Source organism: Penicillium subrubescens (assembly GCF_028828155.1).
Source record: "Penicillium subrubescens strain IBT 31985 chromosome Unknown utg000005l_segment0_segment0, whole genome shotgun sequence".
Classification (NCBI taxonomy): Eukaryota; Fungi; Ascomycota; class Eurotiomycetes; order Eurotiales; family Aspergillaceae; genus Penicillium; species Penicillium subrubescens.
Window position 1 is genome coordinate 1,519,688 of NW_026643155.1, and position 20,680 is coordinate 1,540,367.

Genomic DNA, 20,680 nt, shown 5'->3' on the forward strand with positions numbered 1-20,680 from the left:
AATTCTACAGCTGAATTGGCCATTTCTGGAAAAATATGCCATCTTCGAAGACTATGGTGATGTGTTTGCAATCGTCACTCCAGCGAGCTGTGAACTATTCATTGCCGATTCAATGGCCGCCAAACAGATTCTTACGCGGAAGAAAGACTTCCCTAAGCCCCTTGATTTGACAAGTAGGCCGAACGTTGAACCTTGTCTGTTATCTCATGGTGCTAACAAATGTTCCAGGAAAGCTTCAAATATTTGGGAAAAGCTTGGCTACTGTATGATATTCTCTAAATTGCCTTGCTGCCCAGGATTCAATTATGTATTCCTCTCTTGAATGTCTACTAATCGGTATATTTGAATAGGTCGATGGTACCGACTGGAGCCGTCATAGCCGATGTACCACCGTAGCATTCTCGGAGACGATACATGAAGCAGTTTGGAAGACATCGTGCTCTGAGGCATCCGAAGCATTGAGATACTTCATGTCACAAGACTTTGTCTCTAGCACCCATCCTACCATGATACGACTAAGCTTTGCAGTTCTTCTCAAGGCGTGTCTTGGGATGGACAACGACAATGACAGCACAGACACGGGCAGTCCAATCACCCATGCAGCAAAAGTGCATCTGGAAACGTTTTTCAATATGATTACGAGGATTCCTGATATCCAAAAAGGCGGCAAAAAGTCACTTGCCTCCTTTTATGCAAGTCACCAAGGAATGAAGTCATTCATACAAAGCTTGGTGAATTATCGAAGACGCTACCCGTCATCAAAGACAGATCTTCTTTCCTCTATGCTAAGCTCATACGATGCGCAAATTCTATCTGACGAGGAGATAGAAGGGAATCTGTTTCTTTTCATGTTCGCCGGCCATGAGACCACCGCCAATACGCTCGTCTACATTATCTACCTTCTGGCAATTTTCCCAGACTGGCAGACCTGGGCCATCCACGAGATTGACGAAATATTCTCTGGTATGCCGTTGGAGGATGGAATCACCTACCAGAGTATATTTAATCGGTTGACTCGGGTAAAGGCAATTATGGTAACACATTTCCAGTCATCCTCAATCCATGAAACAGGCTGACTGAACTTCCAGTACGAAACACTCCGACTCTATGGCCCCGTTGTTAATATTCTCCGAAGGGCATCCCAAGATCAAGACCAGATCATTACAAGCTGTGACGGATCAGCGATTTCAATCCCGGGAAATACTCTGGTCAATATTCATACGCCAGCATTACACACACATCCAGGTTACTGGGGCACAGATGCTCTTTCGTGGAGGCCAGACCGATGGTTAGGTAATGAGAATATTGACAGTGATAAAGTCGACCATCTTTTCGCATGGGCCGAAGGTCCGCGTGCATGTCCAGGAAGAAGATTCTCTCAACTTGAGATATTTGCAGTTCTTGTCACTTTACTGCGCCAGGCTTCGGTACAGATTGAACCAAGGCCGGGAGTGAGTCTTAAAGATGCTCAGGTGGAGGCCCTGGGCGTATTGCAAAACAGCCGATCTCTTCTTACATTGCATATAGAGCAGCCGGAAGCAATTCATGTCAGGTGGTGCCTACGACAATAAAGGGCGGCGCGGACTTATACATTTTCAAAGCATGTTTTTTATTACCAAAATCAAATTATGAGTCTTGTCTTTCTTACGAAGGTTCTAGTCGCTCATAACGTCAGTAAATATTAGGAGAACGAGAAATTAGATATGTTCCTCAGGATCCCTACGTACCGGATTTCCTATGCCACGTCTTGGCTTTCCCCTTCCGTTTTAGTGCTTAGCCCTTCGCCGCTTTTGCTTACTGAGTAGAACTGAGCACGCCTCTGAGCGCTCTGATCCGATCAGCTATGAATCGCTTACGTCAGCTAGCGACTGGCTAATCGCTGCGTTCGAGGCCTGATAGCTAAGGCTACTAAAATAGGCTTAGCAGCCCCAGCTATATAGTTGGCCGAATCGGGTATAGCCTACCCGTCGGCTCTGGCCTTGGCATCCCCCATCAAAAATCCTTCAGGCTTACCCCAACCCTTTAGGGTCAGGGCCTTCCACGTGATAATCCTGAATATCACGCGGCATTTAGATAGATCTAGGCAACAGATGAAAAGATCCAAAAGATCAGATCAAAAAATTATCAAGATTTCGGGTACTTAGAGGGGTGGGGGTGCAAGAAAAATCATGCTTCCACCCCCAACTGCCAAGACTTTCTTAACTTGTACCCATCCCGCCTACACGGCCAGAATAGCTTTAGGACCATGAATTGGTCGTGAGGTTATGCAAAGGGCCAGTTGAACAAAATCATTCGGTGGGAGTGACATATTTTCCACTTGGTTGCTTGGTTTCGATATCTGGACCTTGTTTCGTACAATGAGAAGAACATCTCGGCTATAAAATCTAGAGACCCACGGAGTTGAGATTTTTTCCATCTCAGCTGAAAACGGGAGTTCCTTGTTCAGGAAGGAGTAGATCCTCAAATTCAGTGAAAGAAGTACTCGTAGTTCAGCTTTCAAGAGTCCAAATGTCGAATCTAGTATAGTATGGTTGCGATGATTACCGTTCTTACTTAGAAGACAACATAAATGCAACAAGCAATTTGATTCGGACCGAATTCGGCATGGTGTGGGGCGGCGATTACCCACAAGAAGTTTCGTAGCCTGTATTAATCAATTCGATTCGGCCCTAATAGACCATTAGTGAGAAAGCTGACGTGAGGAAGAAGCTGACCTTCAAGATAGAGCCGGCTGAGGAGCCCCACTTCTTCAAATTATCCTAAACTTCGTAACGTCGCTGTTGAAGTTACGGCTTTGCCTGAAAATATTAGGATATAAATCCCCGTCTTGTTCCAGTTTTTATTCGTACTTTCAAAAACCCAGCCGTTGAAATTAAGCGCAGTTCATAGAGCAGGCGCTTTTTTTCATTGATAATATATTCTCAGCATTCGATCTGGCTCTTGCCATTTGATCCATTATTTGAGGCGAAAAATGCTCCCAAATCAATTCCTCGTTAACACGGGGATCCTACTCCTGAGTCTTGGTGGCCTTAGTTATGGTAGGTGCCTCTCTCGTCTACTTTTTTCTTTGCCCCTTCCCTACACTCTACTAGCTAGTCTTGAGGTAATATGCTTACGACGGAATTCAAATAGCAATTCCAAGTCCAATCCCCCAGGATATCATCCCTCAATCTGCAATTTCGGGTGACTCCTTGAACATTTATGACTTGCTAGCCATCATCGTTCAGTTCAACGAAGTAGACCCCGGTACTGCACTTTGTGTGCCCACTGGAGGTCTGCTTCAGCGTTCCTGGTCGCGATCAAGTGGCGAAACGGCCGCACTACAGGCTGCTGTCTTCGGCCCTTCGGGGGCTTCGCTTTGTGACGGGTACGGAGACTGGTCTTCCTCCTTCCTAGAGGTGCTCCATGAATGGGATCAAGATGAGCATATCACTGGCGGCATATCAGTGTGGAGTTCAACTGTGAATGGACAAACATTCAGCGTGCAATTCTCCTTTGCGAAACATCTTTCATCACTCTCCGGACGAGACCTGGGCAATTCCACGCCAAAATATGACGGATCCGTTTATAATCCATTACCACTGTTCCATATTGGCCAGGGAGACACAAGTTACAACGGGACTGTGGAAGATATGGCGAAGGCCGTACGTCTCGGTGACCTTGGCTTTGTTAACCCTGATACTATGGTAGAGAAGCTTAATGAGAGAGATCTCATTCCACGGGCGATCTCATGTGGTGGTTTGACCTACAGAAGGAGTGATGCAGTGGCCACCTGCAATTGCAATGGCAATACGTATACTATTACATGCACAACCTACCCCTCCCGTTATCAAGGCTGGACAAAATCTCTCATGGATAAAGCTCTTAATAGTCTCGTTAAAACTATCTCTGCCAATACCCCAGCGGCTGGTGCCTACATCACATCGAATCCAAAGGGTGCAGTTCTGACAAATGGGTGGACACCGGCCAGAAATTTCTTGGATGCCCCCAGTCTAGCGGCAGATTGCTGCAAATCAGGAATCCAACTGCTTCGATCACAGGTAAGCCACTGTGGCCCCCTTTCCTACATTTCACGTTCTATTATTGACTGTGTACTATAGCTGGATCAATACGAAATTCCAGCCATGTGTGATTGTTCGAAACCTGGCAACGATCAAGACTGGCTGCTTTCTACTGGCGGCACTATTGCATCTGACAATCCCCTGTATTAAAGGAAACCATTTAGAGGGCCAAGTACTGTTGCTACAGATATGCCTCCGTTTGCTGTCTATATAGCTAGGGTTAGCGGGCCAGTGTGAATTGTCATTGACGCGAGCCCTTCCATTACCGCTGAAGGAAGCATTTTTGGCCTTGCGGTATCTCAGTTTGGTAGAGTAATGCATCTGCAGTGCAGATGAAGTGCACCAGGAAAATAGCCCGCGATATCTTCCCATTTCAATTTTCTTGCTCCTTTAGTTTCACCAGCAAGTTGTTCTCCTGGGTTGAGTAGGCCCGGCATTTGCCTTTCCCGCGAGTCGAACGGCCTATACTCCTCGACTGCTCATACATTCTATCTGGCTTCACGGAATTGTCGGGAAGTCTTTGCGCGGAATACCTAAGCCCTTGCCTTCAGGGGTCGACTACTCATGTGCTCCAATGATTGAATAGATCACTTTGAGTAATATATAAATAGTACTTCTTCGACCTTATCCTTTGCCTAACTCAGTTTCTTCCACAGGACGTCCTGGTTTCACGTTATTACGAATCTCCCAAATGGCCCTGCGAAACTTCCATACCGCGACCCTAAAGGATCTATGCACTAAAGAGCAACTAGATCTTCTGAATTCAATTGATACCCTCCGCTCTCAGGGTATTAGCCACTATATCTCTCTGCCGCAGTTAATAGTCTGTGGTAGATCCGGCGCTCTCGAAAGATCGGCTGTCTTCTCGATGCTCTCCCGCCCGTTTCATCCTGTACGTAGCACAGTACGTCCGCCGTCATCACAACGAAGGGTATGCTGACACCGTATAGAATGTTAGAGAAGGATATGCATTTATCATACAGTATATTTAGAATACAGTTTGTCCTCACACTCTTCGGACTGGGTCCCAGGCAAACAAATCCGGAATCTGGAAGTTCTGATCCAATGTTATTTTTAGACTAATGCAGTTCAATTTTGACGATAGTGGAGAAATTTATAATAAATCTATATTGTACGCAAAATGGCAGACACGCGGTACTATAAGAGCTTCTCTTTCTTCTATTCGATCTATCTTTCACTTCATTCTTTATCTATTTTATTATATATTATTTATATAGCCTATTATACCCTGCAGGAACGGATTGTATGGCCAATTTCTCCACAATTTAAGCACTTTAATGGCCCTTTCTTTTTGATAACCCTTTCGTCTGATGTTTTGTTACTTTAATATAATATATTCTGATTTAATTTCCTTGATAGTAGCGGTGGTATAAGAGGATTAAGTATTAGCAGATACTCTGATTACTTATAACTAGGCCTATCCTCTAAAAATAAATAAATATCGCTTAGTGGAATTAGCTGCTATGTTAATAATAAGCTAGCGAGTCGGTAGGTACACAGAAGGCCTATTATCCTAGAGAATATATTAGTACAATTAGATAAAGAGGCTTCTAGAGTAGCTCTTTTAGCTATACTAGCTTACTCAGAGTGTTATAATATATCCTGGCATGAGGTTATTCCCAAGTGTTGGTGCCTCAGGCTTCCCGGGCCTGATAAGCCGGCAGGCCTTCCCCATGTGCTGGTGCATCAGGCTCTGATAAGCCGTCAGGCTTTCTGTGGAGGTTCGCTGGGGCTTCGGCATCAGTACGTGTACGAACTCCTGCAGGGAACACCCTTGACAGAGGTTACACAAGCCTCGTGTTTCACCCCGCTCCCATTTCCCTACCAAGGATACATCTCCTTCCTGTTTGAGTGATGAGACTGTATATAAATTGACCCATGTTGAAGAGGTTTTGTGATCCTCAAGAAACAGTCTTTGACCTTTCTACACTATTGACTTGGCTCCATTCCTCCTACCTGATTGACAGGCCTCTATCCTGACTTATAGAGTATATCCTTACACAGAGATTAAGCGAAGTGAATATCGTAATGTTCTCTTTATAATATTTGAATAGAGAAAGTATAAGCAAAAGTTTAGCGTTTTAATCTGATCTTCTGCAAGATCAGACGAAAGGGTATAGTACTAAGCTTCTAATGTATTATTAATTCGTTCAAAAACAAAGAGTATATCACCTGTTAATACCCCTATATACTTTTTCAGAATAGGATAAGAGCCTTCTACTCGTAAGGTTGCCTAATTACCGAGATAAAGGTATTGCCCTATCTAAGCCCTAATAAATATCTCTTTATTGGTTAGCTAGGTTTTTTTAGGGGGCGACTGCTGGCACGATATCAAAATTCTGGCGGCACGATATTTGGCCTGATTTCTGCCTGACTTTTGCCAAGCCTTTCATACCTTACAATTACCAATTCAACCACCCATCTCCTTCTCACATACACGCATCCTTTCCTTCTTCTCTTCTATCTCTACTACTAGGCCTATCATATAACTTCATGTCGGATTTACAGGGTCGGCATAAATCCTTCTGCGTGCACAAGCAAGCAAGTGTGCACGGTTAGTCAAATCAGTATACGATTGGCGAAGAATCGTATAGGTCAGGTCGTCGTACGATTCGGCTCAGAATCGGAAGTTAACTTATGATAGAAGAATGCTCCAACTTCATCACAATCATTAAACTTGATTCAACTAGCTATGGAAAACAGGCAGTATTTATAATCTTTATGAAATCGAGGCAATACGTCAGACTAGAATCTCATAGAAATCAGGAGAAATGTAGAGTGTTGAAGCTCTTTCGTCATGTGTACAATCCGTTGATGTCAATCGTTGAAGATCGGTACGTTCCGTCGCATTCTGTCAAGTTCGATAGCATGGGCTTATGCACCCACTCATGTCGACAACATCAATCAATACCTCCCCGATAATAGCACTACTAGTGATGTATATGATATCCCGGAATTCTTCCCTACTTCCGAGTATAGCTCTATTCTTCTTATATCTCGGCTCCAAGGGTTGACTGAGCTAGGGAAGTCTTTTCAGCTCAACAGACTAGACTCTAAGGATGCTATACAACTACTCTTGCAGAGCACTCGTTTATCAGCTAGAGATACTGTTGGCGGACTTAAGAGCAATCTAGGTACTATGTTCTCTAATACATAAATCCTAGTGATAACACTAATATTAATAGATACCCTTACTCTTGCTAGTCGTCTAGATAGACATCCGTTAGTAATCGTTATTGCCGGGGCCTTCATGCGTGAGACTAGAACTAGCTCTACCGACTACCTACGTACCGAATTTCCTATGCCACGACTGGAATTTTACTTTCCGTTTTAGTGCTCAGACCCTCGCCGCTTTTGGTCACTGATCTACTCAGTGGGCTGGAACACTACTGATGATTTGCTAAGCATGCTGGGCACCATCCTAAGTTTACCTGTGATTTATTAGCTCCTGGTTTACATTTTCTAGGGAACAATAGCGAAAGTCCCTGAGACAGTACCGCAAGTATGGTCTTTCTCTACGCCTCTCACTGAGCTTGCCGTGAGTGGGGCCTACCAGCTACTACACAGCACTTTCTGTGACGCCATCCACTTAACCTTATGGAATACCCGTAGCCTCTCTTTGCCTATAATCTAAGCACTACTGAACTAAATTAGTAGGAGATCTACGCCACTCACACCTTCTCTACAGCCACTCTAAGCACCGCACTCCGCAGTGTTCATTCTCTGGCAGTTAGTGGCAGTACCCTTTGAAATTATAAAAAATCTCCTTTGAAACTCTAGTATAACATAATCAGAACCTTACAGTCTTCAAAAAGTTGATGGCTAATAACGGACCCTCAAACTATCGTGACTCAAGCGTTCGTGTATATCAATGGCACTACAAAGTGGAGAGATGAGTAGCAATGGATCAATCACGCTTGTGCACAACACAATAAGGCAAACAAGCAATTTTACCCCCAGGTAAACATGCTGCGACAGGTTACCAGATACAAACAAACCCCTATTCTAGGTCTAGTGAGCGTGGTTTGATTTTCGATTTTTTGGCATCTTGGCATCTGAATACGGTACTGTTACCCACCAATACCAGCACTTTATTTAGCGACTTCAGGGAGTGAAGGATTTGGTTTGACTGGACGCTACAGCCACCTCGGCTTCATGGTGCAGTCGAGAGGGACTGGTATACGGGAAACTTTTGCCCGGAATCCTAGTCGTGAAGAGGCCTGGGATCGCAGGGTAATAGCTTAGGGAGTCAACAACGTATGTGGCTCGTTGAGCGGCCTAATGCAAGTCTGGGGGATGAGACGATATGCCATATTGTCGGTTCCTTCTGCCCTTGAGATCTAAGGTTTCAAACCAAAGTTTATGAGTGTATGGTTCTCAAGTATTGTTGAAAACAAATCTCTGAGTTAGACCTCATCTTTACTGACCTTTTTCTTCCCTTTGCATTATTCTTGTATAATTCTATTGCGAGCCGCTCACTAGCGCTGGCAGTGCTTCCGTGCTTTATGTCATGGCCTCTTTACGCATTACTACTGAGAAGTACGTGCCACACCTATTCCACAATAATTTAAAAAGTGCGATGGTGTCAGTAGGACTAGACGACAGCAAATACTAGTTACTTATGGCCTAGAATAAAACGGCCGTATGATTGGATCATTCTTCGGTCTGGAAAACTCGGTTGAATTCAAAATTCATATTACATGTCCCAAAGCTAAGTTGGCAACAATAAGCACGGAAATTGATAGGTTTAGTGATGATTGCCACAGCATCAGACAGTTGATTATCATTATCACAATAATAATAGTCTCTAGCATCATGACGTCCGTATCCCAAGGTCCCTCGTAATCAGAAAACAGTTATGACAGCATCAGCCCAGACATTGAATCCAGAGCAGAGCGATTTTGCTTCTATATAAGCACTCAGTCTTCCCTCATATTTCCTGCTTCCTGTAACTCAATAAATATCATTTAACCAAAAGTGGCGTGTTCTTTCTCCACAGAATACAACACAAATACACAAATCACAAGGACGCGACCGCAAAAAGCCTAGATGGCGCGACGTACTCCTCGACCCTCCGGCACGCACAGCCTGTCTTTCGCTCATTCTGGTTGCATTAGGGCTTATTAGCTCCGCAACCGGTGCCAAAATACAGGTCTGGCCCGGTCAGTTCATCCAGGCCACGATCAACAAAGCTTCTCCCGGAGATACTATCGTTGTTGAGCGTGGAACCTACACCGAGCAGTTGACTATCGACAAAGACGGGATTGCCCTGGTTGGACATGGCGCCATTCTCGTTCCTCCCTCCTCGGCTGCTTCAAATTTATGTTCCGGTCTTGCCGGTGATAACACCCAGGCGGGTATCTGCGTAACCGGATATGATGTTGTCCTGGCGCCCTTTTTGTCCGAACACAGGAAGGTCATCTCGGTGGGCAAGCCAGTGAAGGGTGTATCAATCAACCGCTTCCAGATCAACAACTTCTCGGGCCAAAACGTGGCGATTGTCGGTGGCCAGGATGTTAGTGTGACCCGGAACGACCTCACCAACGGCGGACAGTACGGCTTGCTCTCGGACGGCTCAAAAAACACCATTGTATCTGCAATACGGTGATGTCAGACACGGGGCTGAAGTTCATCGGCATTTTTGTGGATAACTTCGCTGATGCCCAGGTCTCGACAAACCACATCTCCGGGTACATCATTGCCCTCTGCATTCAAACACCAGCCGCAGACGTGGTAAAAAACGATGTCCGTAACTGCTGCATTGGGGCTTTTGTTGATCCTTTCATCGACGATGCCAAGATTCATGATAACCCATCGAATCCAACCTGCCCGCCAGGGAGTGTGTTCGGAATCATCATTTCCGGCGCCGTAAATACCGATGTTCAACACAACATTATCAAGGGAAAAACCAATGGCGGCTTCACTGCAGGTTTCGCCATCTTCGACGACCAATCGACTGGGACTCTAGCTATTGCCTCGGGCAATAATGTCGTCAAGAATATTTTCCGCGACAATACTCTCGATCTGTTCGTCGATACAGAGGGCACCGGCAACGTGATCGAGCACAACATATGCTCGACACCAGAAGAGCTCTATGCCAAACACAAGTGAAGCAAACGAAACAGTAAGTCATACAGAGCTCTAGCTACTGTGATTCACCAAACGTTTTAAACCCCCTTGGTTACTAATATCGTGCCAGACAAAGATTGACAATCATCAAATCACCACTATACCTCCCTATTTATAACCACCAAGCTTTGTAGTAATATATGCAGTCTGTCTACCTAGTCGCTGGCCATGGTGACTCAGGACCTTACAGAGAGAAATATCTGAGGTATTAAGTATGGCAAGATCTTAAATTGTTGTAGCTCAGACACGAAGATATCAGATCAACATGGTAGCATTCACCGAAGCAACTAAGCATGAGGAAGGTACAGTAAAAAATAAGGACCATCAGAAAGTAGGTCACAACATCAACAGTATTGTGGAGCCAAGTGCTCCTTTGGGTATATACACAGAAAGTACAGCGTTCCAGCGAATATTAGGCCAGCAAATATCAATCCCAAAGCTATCACGTAAAGTTAATCACCACCTGTATCAGGAGCGGTCAGTCAGTATACGTTGCGATCGTGAACAAGAAAAAGAAGACTCACGCAAAAGACTCTGAGTGTAGATATAGCTCTTCAATCTCACCACCGAATGTCCGCTTCTGCGCCAGCGCTGCAGCGTTCCGAGTGTCATGAAGCATGGACGCGGGACCACAAACAAGAACCCCAATCCGCTGTTTCTTGCCATTCGGCATCGGATTCGCGTGAGCCATAGCTACCGTTCGAGCCACGAGGCCAGGAATATCAGGGCGGGCATTCCGGTAAATATTAAGACTAAACGATCCCGTTGTCGTGATGTCTGTTGGAGGTAACTTGCCGGCGGTGCCTTTCTCCGAGTCTAGCGTCGAGGTCGAGCGAGTTAGGTCAGGTTTTGAGGTAATGTGCACCGAGACCGAAGTCTCGAAGCCGTTGTCTGAGCCCGGTAGGGTGGTGGACTGTGAGAGGCGCGACTCAATTTCGTCGATGTACCAGTCTGCCATTGGTGTATCCCGGGTCGAGAATACAACTTGGAGACGTCGGCGGCTTTCTTGACCCGATTCGTCTTCGCCGGTGTGAAGGCCAGACACCCGCAGTGCTTCATCTACCATCGCGAGCGAGAAGCCGCCGCCTGATCCACCGGCGATGACGAGTATCGTATCAAATTGGGACATGTGATGAGTGCTCACGCCGCCATATGGCCCCTCGATGAGAATCTTCTTTGTGATTCCGGTTTGCTTGGCGGCCAGCGCGGCAAGGCGAGCGGTTACCCCACGTCGGGGTTTGATGTAAAACGCGAGCTCTGGAGCTTTACCTGCCTGATCCGGGTCGCGGTAGACAGAGGAGATAGTGAACGGATGTGCGGTAAGTAGATGCAAATCTGGCGTTAGGAAACGCACAAAGACATGCTGGCCGGGCGTCCATTTGATGACAGTCGGAACAGAGACTCGGGCAAGTCCGCTGGGAAGTAGCTCGAGTGTGGCCGTGTGGATGCCATGCATCAGATAGGTGCGCACCTGGGAGAATGATAGACAGAGGAAGTAGATGATGCCGCTTGCGATGAAGTAGTCCCAGGAAGAGAGCCGAAAGTCACAATGAAGAAAGAAGAAGACAATAAAGACAACTGCAGCAATCATATGGGTAGCCTTGAAGAACTCGTAGAATCGGTTTCGAATAAACGGAAGCGACATGATAGTTAGGTAGGCCTGCGGGATAATTGCCCCAATGCCCGTCCAGTAGACTAGACTAGTCTTCCATTGCTTCACCATATCACCCTTATCTATATGATATATAATGAATGGGAAAGTATGGATGAGTGCAAGCAAGAACATGGCGTAGCTGGTCCAGTGATGGAAAATTTGAAGCTTCTCATGAGGGATGCTAGTTAGGACAGATATCATGTTGGCCTTGACACTGAGGCCACTTCTTGTATATTAGCATCTTAGGCGGTCTTGATGGAGTGGGACTCAATACTCACAGGACAAATGGCAACAAAGCTAGAGCCATCCAGCCTGCCCTTGTCGCTATGGGTGGGCTACTTCCATAACTAGCATCGGTGGGCCAGTAGTAGGGCTTAGGTCCGAGTGTCATAGCTGTGAATGGAATATAAGATTCTAGCTTATCCCAATTTCAAGCTGAATTACAGTTTCACACGTACCGAGGAAGAGTATTGCACCCACGACACCCAACATGGTGACACCCAAAGATGGAGACCAATACTTCAGCATCGGGAACTGATACCCCCGATAGGACATGTACCGGGAGACTGAAGTCATTGTCCGCCATACTCGAGTTCTCTTGAGCCAATCTGGACAAATCTTGACGAGAATATTCGAGATGGCAAAGATCGCAATAACTGCACAGCAGAAATACACTGTGTTCAGGGCATATACATGGTCGGCTTGGTACCTGTAGTCTCCCGGATGATATGAGCCTCAGTAACACAAGTGACAATGCTTGGAATGCATACCAGTATCTCCAGTGATTATTCCGATAAGCACACTGTGCACCAGATAACTTGCACTTATCTTGACGAGACGAGTGGAGCATTACAGGCTGATCAAGCCAGGGGACACCACCGCCCGACATGTCCATGTCCATATCCATCATCATGAGCCAACCAGATAACCTATCTGGCCTTTCTCACCGGCATTCGATAATCGTTGTTGTCAAAGAAGAAAAGTGATGAATCAGATCAAACCGAGCAAGCCACAAGATTGTTATGATGACCAAGGGGTAGAATGACGGAGTATAGAAAACGGGGCCGATCAGCGGGTTAAAGCTTGGCAGGGTCAAGACTCCGGAGGCATCGGAGGCCACGCTTTGCATGATTTGATCATTAAGTCATTTGGTTGCAATGTCAATGAGTTCATGGATGTATTCCATTGAACTACTACTAGAGCCGTGAAAGAAGGATTGTGCTGAAAACGGCAATCTGGCAGGTGCAACGAAGACGGCAAACGAACCAGGGAACGGAGTAATTGAGAGAGATGAGCTCCATAACTGATAGCATTCTCTGTGTCGATCTGCCGCGATGATCTGCGGTAAGTTGCGCAAATTTAGCTGAAATCAAACAGCTTTCATCCTTGTTACTTAATGTGAGACGTTAGTTCCTTCTTCTTGGTATCTGCTCGAACTGAGTTAATTCCCTAATTTTCGAGAGTGCATTTGTGCCTCGAATGTTATTCAAGATACACCATCCTTGCTGGAAAACACGCTAACCAAGCTAGGCCTAGGTCCACTGAGGCTGGAGCAAAATTGCGCACGATTCACCTATTGCCAAGTTCATTCGTGTCTTTCAGCGCACCCAAACCGGTTCCGCGTAAAGCAGGGTGGTTGAAGACACGGATACCTAGCACGTCACGGAGATCCTCAAAGTGAGCGTGCCATGTCTCATACCCGACCATTGCAATGCTCTTCAAGTCATCTATGAAGATATTTATTGTCAGTTGTACTTTGCTGGATTTTCCCTCATGCCCCGCCACCCATCGTACGGTCGTCTTGTAGAGCTCTTCCGCCTCCTTGGATTTCCACTTCATGAACCATACGAGGCGTTGACATTGTACCCCATGGTAATTGATCTCTCCAGATAGCCAGGCAATATCCTGACTGACAATCCCGGTCATCGGATTAGACTCATCATAATTTTCATAGAAATCTGTTAGCAAAGGAAGCTGACGCTCTTGCTTCTTTACAGCATCTAACGTGTAGATAGGAAAGTAAACCATCCACACTTCGTGGACTAGTTTTGGATCGAGATAATAGGGGAAGCCAGCGGAGATTATCTTTCCAATGGAGTAGTCAAGTCGATAACTGCAATGGACATTGTCGCTGTATTGGTAAAGGGTCTTCTTGGCGTTGCTAGCAATTGTGTCTGTTCTGTGGAACTCATTTCGTTGTGTTTCAGACAACCACTCTACTCATTTGTCAGTTTTTCTTCTTTCTGTCTTCATTCGAGTCCTGGTCCTTACGAATGATAATCCATAGTCTATGGGGCATTTCGAGCGGGCGTGCGAAAGTGATGTGGGAACATCCCTCGACCCCTTGAATCATCTCATTCAGAGAATCTTTCCAGTTGACTTGCTTTACAGGTGAGGTCTCTGAGAAGTCCAGGTCCAGCCATTCTATCATGGGACCGTGAAAATCCTGGCTGGGAGTTCGGTCGACATCTAATATCCGCTTGGTATTGGATAACTTGGTCTGACTTCGTGTGGTCGGAATGATTATGTCTGGAATAGTGAACTGCTTGTTTATGGCTGGCGAAGAAAAGTACAGTACACTCAGGTGTATTGGATCTAAGCCCGGAGCCGGCAAAACTAACCGAATCTAGTAATTTACAGGTCCCAATATTATCAATATTACGAGCTTCAAATCCCAACTTCCCAGGAAACAAACAAGTATCATGATGATTCGATTTACCTAGTCAACAATGACTTTTTACAATGTTAACCGCCCCCAGCTTCGCCGTTCTGGATCAGTCCTAACACCTTGGATGACCCGCTCCAAGCCTACATTCCTGACTGCGTGAACGATGACGATCCTCATCTGACACGCGCTTCAATAATCAAGAGAAACAGCTGAGACAGAGACCGTTGCCGCAATAGGCATCTTGCTCGCGGAACAGTCCGCCGATACTGACACCCCGCGCTCTACACTCCCGCTCCCAATGCCATACATCCGCAGCGCATGGTGGCCTCCACGCACACTGTCCGCATCAAGGCCCTTGGCCCGAAGCACGCTGGTAGCCACGCGCGCTGTATCTCCGTCATAGCATACTACCAGAACGTGATGCGAACCAAGATCTGAGATCAGGCGCTCGTCCCCAAAGATCTGCTCCAGCTCCACCCACTGTGCCTCAAGCACGGCTGGATCCGAAAACGGTGATCCCGTGTGGAGCCTAACACTCGACAGCGGTAGATTGGTTGATTCTGGGAGGTGCCAGGCATTGAAGTCCGCGGGTTGGCGGAGGTCGAGGACTCGGTGTAGTGGCTTCAGGGTGATCTCGCTGAGCGGAGTCTGGTCCAGGGGTCGTGGAGAGCCGTAGACTTGTGGGAGGACTTCGAGGGCATCGCGCTCCCAGGCCTCGTCGTATCGGTGCAGGTCAACCTTGGTCAGGCGCTGTTCGACAGAAACTGTCAGCGTGATAAATCTAGAAGAATGGGGATCCACGATCAAGTGGGGATCTTGGGGGTGGAATCTACGACGCGTCAGCGACTCGGGGAAGCTTACCTCGTTGCGGATGGGCGGGAATTCCTCAGCCCCGAGTTTCTGGAAGTACTCGCTGATATACTGATATGGCAGGTCACAACACATGAAGACGCAATGCGTAATCCCGTCCGAACCAGCCAAGTCAGGCAGCGTCCCCGCGGCCTTCCGTTTTGATAGCATCTGGAACAAACCTTGCAGGTTGAATCCGGATGACGGACCACATACCAGTCCTTCACGGCACAGCTTCAGGGACAGACCGTACGAGTCAGAAGAGCCAACTTCTTCGATTGCATCCACTGCCTCTTTCCATGGAAACTCCACAGGGCGCATCAGCGCATAGGATCGGGGACCTGGCACCCTATCACCTGCAGCTGTGCAAACCCCGAGTCTCATCACGGAGGGCTTGACACCTTTGATGTATGTCCCCAGACCGGTCATAGTGCCAGAGGTGCCCATACCAGCACAGAGAACATTGATCTCGGGCAATTGCCGGAATATCTGAGGGCCAGTCCATCGCATATGCGACTGCCAGTTATCGTTGTTCTCATATTGATTGGGATTGACGATATCATCGGCTTCCTTAGCCATACGGCGGGCATTTTGGATACCGCCACGGCCATCGAGGGGCTCTGGTTGGGACGGTCCGCCAAATAGTGTGATATCCAAGCCGAAGAATTGCATCAACTTCAGCTTAGCATCGCTAGTCTTGTTGCTCAGAAACGCCCGCGTGTCCTGCACGCCATGCATAACCCGGGCAATCATTGACATCGAGATCACCGTTGACCCAGAGCTGTATTCAATGATTGTTTTTGTTTGGTTTGGGACGACGCTTGACTCGAGCATATTCAATGCTACTCTCATGTTAGTAACAAGCGGTGTATTAATGTGCCTGATCTCATCTTACCTGGCATGGCCTTGACGTTGTTGGCAGGATGCATGGTCATCATCTTTGCATAAATTCGAACGCCATCCTGATAGAATGGATTCAAATACTCTGGCAGCTCGACCAGAGGTAATGGAGGCTGACAATCTGGGTCAAAGTACTTCTTCAATGAGTCAGGCCCGAAGTATACATTTCGGTTGTTGGAGTTGGTCATTGTGTTTTTCCGTGGAGGGTCGATCGTCTTCCGGAGAGATCCAATGCCCGTGATACCAATGCGGACACCGAGAAAACAGTCTTTTATTTTGGATTATAAGGGAGACTATGTGCGGGAATTCCCTGGCAGATATAGTGCTATAACGACATCAATCCCCTCGCTATCCCGTTGCGTCCGCTTGGCACCCAGAAGGTAGGAACCACGAGGAAAACATGAGATTTGCCCGAGCAGACCCACTAGCACAGATCTTCAGACAACGTGAGCAAACTATTCAGGTACTCGGATATGGGATATACGAAGCTGGGGGAGCAGCCGTCCATACAACGCTGCAACCGCCAAAAATGCCTCTCCGTGGATCGCGATGAATGAGGCAAGCGCGGATACTGATCACGAAGATATCGCGTAAGACAAACTCAATCCCACCCAGCTATCCATATTGCGCTCTGCAACTAGACATTTTTTTGACTCATAACCGAGAAACACGCCTCCGAGGTCCTGATCGGCTTTCGCCGGTGGATAGCATCGGGTGAAGAATCCTGGATCAAGAACTATGAAAACGGTACGATCGCCTGTAGGAATCGCGTCATTGGCGTCTCCGCCGTCGCATTCTCGGGAACTTTGATGGGTCATTTCTTTCTAGAAAATGGCCTCAAATATTCGTGAATGCGCTCGTGCTGCATATCAGTCTTATGCAAGTCTGCCGTCCTCCAGTCTTGGCCGTCAGATTTCCAGGACCTTTGGGAAAGGTTTAACTTTTGAACAACGCCTCAAGGTCCTCGAAATTTACTATGACTGGTCAAAAAGCCTTTAATATTCCGGGAGAAATTATACAATCGTATTATGCCATAATCGTATAGTTGTGGTGCTCGTTACGGTTAGCGTGGACGGTCTAAGGACCTTGAGGGTGTTTGAGCAAGTTTCACTTCTTCGGCTGCAGATCGGCGGCTGTCAAGGTTGTTCCCGGCGATCCCTGTCTTTTTGGGCACATTCGGGGATTGAATAAGCTTAGTAGCAACATCTTATGGACGGACATATGATGAGTGTCGCTCGAAGTACGGTCAGTCGCTTGGCTAATTGATTTGATAATTCAATTCGGCTGTCCAGGCCCATTTTTTCACCTCGGTCTTGAATTTTTTTGAAGGACCTTCTAGCACTCGTTTATTTCAAGGGCGATTCTGTTGTTGAAGCCTCGACTTGTGAACCTTTTCAGCTGCTAGTTTTACATGCGATGAGTGGAGTCCTTCAAAATACCTCAGGCCATTCCAGCCCCGATGGCTCAGATGTCAATGTCGACGTGGCAGACAAAAATGGGACCCATGTGGTCTTCAACGAGCAAACAAATTATGTGCCCAAGCGCATAATCATCACAGTAAGTCCTTATCAAATCAAGTTTTTCTACGGCTACGTGAGAAAAAGCGGTTGATTGCCTGACAAAGCAACGGGACCTTGGGAGAAATTCAGCTCTAATCGCGCTTAGATCTTTCTGGCTTGCTCCAGCGTCGATCTACTGGCTCTGATGGACCAGACGATGCTCGCGTCGTCTCTCTCTATCATTGGAAATGCGTTAGGTGCCAGCGATCAAACATCTTGGATCTCGGGAGGTTACTTTGTGTGAGTTGTTCGCCATGAATGATTCTTGAGATCTTCACAGTAAAAGGGCTAATCAATATTTTCTATATCCTAGAACATCAACATGCTTCCAGCTCATCTACGGCAAACTTTCTGATATCTGGTCGCGAAAGATAGTTCTATTCGTCGGCCTCGCTATTTTTTTCATTGGCTCACTAGCGGCCTCACTCTCCCAAACTGTCACCCAGCTTATCGTCTTCCGGGCATTGACTGGTGTTGGTGGTGGCGGGTTGATGACGGTTGCCCAGATGATCGTGAGTGATGTCGTTCCTCTGCGTGAACGAGGTAAATACCAGGGCATCCTCGGTGCTGTGGTGGCAATTGCAAATGGCATTGGCCCCGTTATTGGTGGTGCCCTGGCATCAATCTCAGAGGACTCATGGCGATGGATATTCCGTATGAACCTGCCGTTGACAGCCGTGACGACACTATCTGTGCTTTTTTTCATGCCATTGAGGAAGGTCGAAGGTGACTGGCGGCTTAAACTAAAAGCAGTAGACTTTTTTGGTGCACTACTGGCTCTAGGAGGCACATCAGTGTTCCTATTAGGGCTGAATTGGGGAGGTGGTGAGTACAAGTGGTATTCAGCACATGTCGTTGCGACTTTGGTCGTCGGTTTCGTTATCTCAATTGCATTCATTGCATGGCAGTGGAAGGGTGCAAGAGTGCCATTGGTGCCAATGCACATATTCGCCAGCCGAATTGTCAACGGATCATGCTTGACCATGTTCGTCAATGGATGGAACTTCTTGGTTCAGGTGTACTATATCCCTACCTTCTATCAACTGGTTTTTGGATATTCGACTGTTGTCTCGGGTGCAATGCTTCTTCCAATCACATTGATGCAGAGTAAGTTAACATCATTTTGACTCGTTCGCTGGCCTTGGGCTGACTCTCGAAAATTTTCCAGCCGTCAGTAGTACTCTCTCTGGTCTTGTGGTCCACTGGGTCGGTCGTTATCGTGAATGTATTCTATTCGGCTGGGTAATTTGGGCAGTCGGACTCGGGCTTTTTTCGACGCTGGATGAGTCTTCTGGTATAGGGAAACAAATTGGATACGGTATTCTGACAGGTGTTGGCGTTGGAAACACCTTGCAGCCGTCTCTCATTGCGGTCCAAGCGGGTGTTGAGCGCCGAGATATGGCCGTTGTCACTTCATTCCGAAAGTAGGTCAGATCTAATTTTAGTGATTGATCCACTATCTAACCATGACCAGCTTTGTCCGAAACCTTGGAGGTACACTAGGTCTTGCAATTGCAGGAACAATCATGTAAGCTCGCACTATCAAATGTATGGTTTTTCCGCTGCTAACATCTATAGTAACAACGTCGTTGCATCTTCCATCTCGGTCCTCGATCTCGATCAATCCCAATCGCGGTCTCTACTGTCAAGTCCACAGTCTTACCTTTCCAGCCTCTCGGCTGATGATGCCAAGCAAATTCGAAGCGTTTTGATTCCCGCCTACAAAAAGGGCTTTCGGATAATCTTCATTATTGGCGCGGCATTGGCAGCATTTGCTTTCTTCTTAGCATGCTGGCTCATGCCACAAGTTGGGCTGAAGCGAGATGACGACGAAAAGCTGAAGGAGGAGGGAAAGAAACGGATTAATGGAGAGCTTGATGAGGAGAAAACGGGCTGAAGAGCGAACGTATTTCACTAGGAGTTTTTATCACGTATTTCTACACAATAGACGAGACTCGGGGAATATAAATGTTCAATATCTTTAACTATGTATCTCCAATGCGCCGAATTCTCATTAATGGTGTCTTGTTCTTATTTACAGCCCCGGGTGCCAGCGAAGTGGCCGACTAAACGTCGTCTGGAAACTTCCAGAAGCACCTATTATCACAATTTGATAGCTCTCTCCTCCACATACAGTTTCTCAAATGTCTGTCTCAGAGCTGCACTCATACCTTCCTTCGATGGTCTGCCCGTTAGCGTTCGACAAAATCATGGACACATTGTGCCACAGCTTTAACTTCATCCACACCCCGCTCGAAGATAGCAGCTTCATATGTCACACTAGATTTTCCAAGCTTGTTCACACATAGACCTAGGTCTGCAACTGCAGGATATGCAATTGACGAGAAGAATTCGGTATGGGCGTCGACAGCGACTCCATACATCTCGGCGGTCGGTGGATGGAAGCCGCATTGTTCGATGAGGTAGGCATAAATCACCGAGTCGGCTCTGATTATTTCCGTTATACTATATAGCTGAGGGCTTTAAAGAGGCCATTATATAGGCACTAAAAGAATATAAGAGAGGAGAGCTGGGGAAACTGATCAGACTGAGCAATTTATGGATCTACTCAAGAGGATTCTCAGATGGAAAGCCTACCAAAGGAAGTCAAAATCAAAAGCAAGCCGCAGCACAACGTTAGTGCTGATGGGAATCTCCAGTACTAGGTATGCTGGTGTTACCCATGACTTGATCTCTCTCAGTCCAATCACTCCAGCTTCAATTAGACTAGCATGATGATGGTTGGGGATGAAGCTGGCCGGGTCTGGTCATACTGTAGGATTGTATACCGTTGGTTCAACACACTGAGAAAGCTTCGGAATCGAATTATCAGTCGTGC

At 46.8% G+C, this 20,680-nt stretch overlaps 7 protein-coding genes across 7 annotated transcripts; 3 read left to right on the forward strand and 4 right to left on the reverse strand.

Annotated features, from left to right (window-relative positions):
• Positions 1-36: 36 nt before the first annotated feature.
• N7473_007054 (cytochrome P450 monooxygenase) lies at positions 37-4,211 on the forward strand (the record flags this gene model as incomplete). Its single annotated transcript, XM_057152994.1, has 6 exons — positions 37-173; positions 229-263; positions 351-1,034; positions 1,089-1,347; positions 3,133-4,040; positions 4,101-4,211. The coding sequence occupies exons 1-6, from the start codon at positions 113-115 to the stop codon at positions 4,209-4,211; spliced, it is 2,058 nt and encodes a 685-aa protein (XP_057007332.1). The 5' UTR covers positions 37-112.
• A 4,920-nt stretch (positions 4,212-9,131) lies between these two features.
• Positions 9,132-10,193, forward strand: N7473_007055 (uncharacterized protein; the record flags this gene model as incomplete). Its single annotated transcript, XM_057152995.1, has 3 exons — positions 9,132-9,141; positions 9,200-9,672; positions 9,750-10,193. The coding sequence occupies 3 exons, from the start codon at positions 9,132-9,134 to the stop codon at positions 10,191-10,193; spliced, it is 927 nt and encodes a 308-aa protein (XP_057007333.1).
• A 538-nt stretch (positions 10,194-10,731) lies between these two features.
• N7473_007056 (ferric reductase family protein) lies at positions 10,732-12,772 on the reverse strand (the record flags this gene model as incomplete). Its single annotated transcript, XM_057152996.1, has 4 exons — positions 10,732-12,091; positions 12,144-12,258; positions 12,324-12,574; positions 12,636-12,772. 4 exons carry the CDS (start codon positions 12,770-12,772, stop codon positions 10,732-10,734), a joined length of 1,863 nt encoding a protein of 620 aa, XP_057007334.1.
• A 662-nt stretch (positions 12,773-13,434) lies between these two features.
• N7473_007057 (uncharacterized protein) lies at positions 13,435-13,893 on the reverse strand (the record flags this gene model as incomplete). Its single annotated transcript, XM_057152997.1, has 1 exon — positions 13,435-13,893. The coding sequence occupies one exon, from the start codon at positions 13,891-13,893 to the stop codon at positions 13,435-13,437; it is 459 nt and encodes a 152-aa protein (XP_057007335.1).
• Positions 13,894-14,722: 829 nt separating this feature from the next.
• On the reverse strand, positions 14,723-16,470 carry N7473_007058 (putative cysteine synthase B; the record flags this gene model as incomplete). Its single annotated transcript, XM_057152998.1, has 3 exons — positions 14,723-15,283; positions 15,395-16,224; positions 16,278-16,470. 3 exons carry the CDS (start codon positions 16,468-16,470, stop codon positions 14,723-14,725), a joined length of 1,584 nt encoding a protein of 527 aa, XP_057007336.1.
• A 1,228-nt stretch (positions 16,471-17,698) lies between these two features.
• Positions 17,699-19,738, forward strand: N7473_007059 (MDR family MFS transporter; the record flags this gene model as incomplete). Its single annotated transcript, XM_057152999.1, has 6 exons — positions 17,699-17,839; positions 17,948-18,081; positions 18,155-18,948; positions 19,010-19,265; positions 19,316-19,369; positions 19,420-19,738. The coding sequence occupies 6 exons, from the start codon at positions 17,699-17,701 to the stop codon at positions 19,736-19,738; spliced, it is 1,698 nt and encodes a 565-aa protein (XP_057007337.1).
• Positions 19,739-20,033: 295 nt separating this feature from the next.
• On the reverse strand, positions 20,034-20,225 carry N7473_007060 (uncharacterized protein; the record flags this gene model as incomplete). Its single annotated transcript, XM_057153000.1, has 1 exon — positions 20,034-20,225. The coding sequence occupies one exon, from the start codon at positions 20,223-20,225 to the stop codon at positions 20,034-20,036; it is 192 nt and encodes a 63-aa protein (XP_057007338.1).
• Between the last annotated feature and the right edge of the window lie 455 nt (positions 20,226-20,680).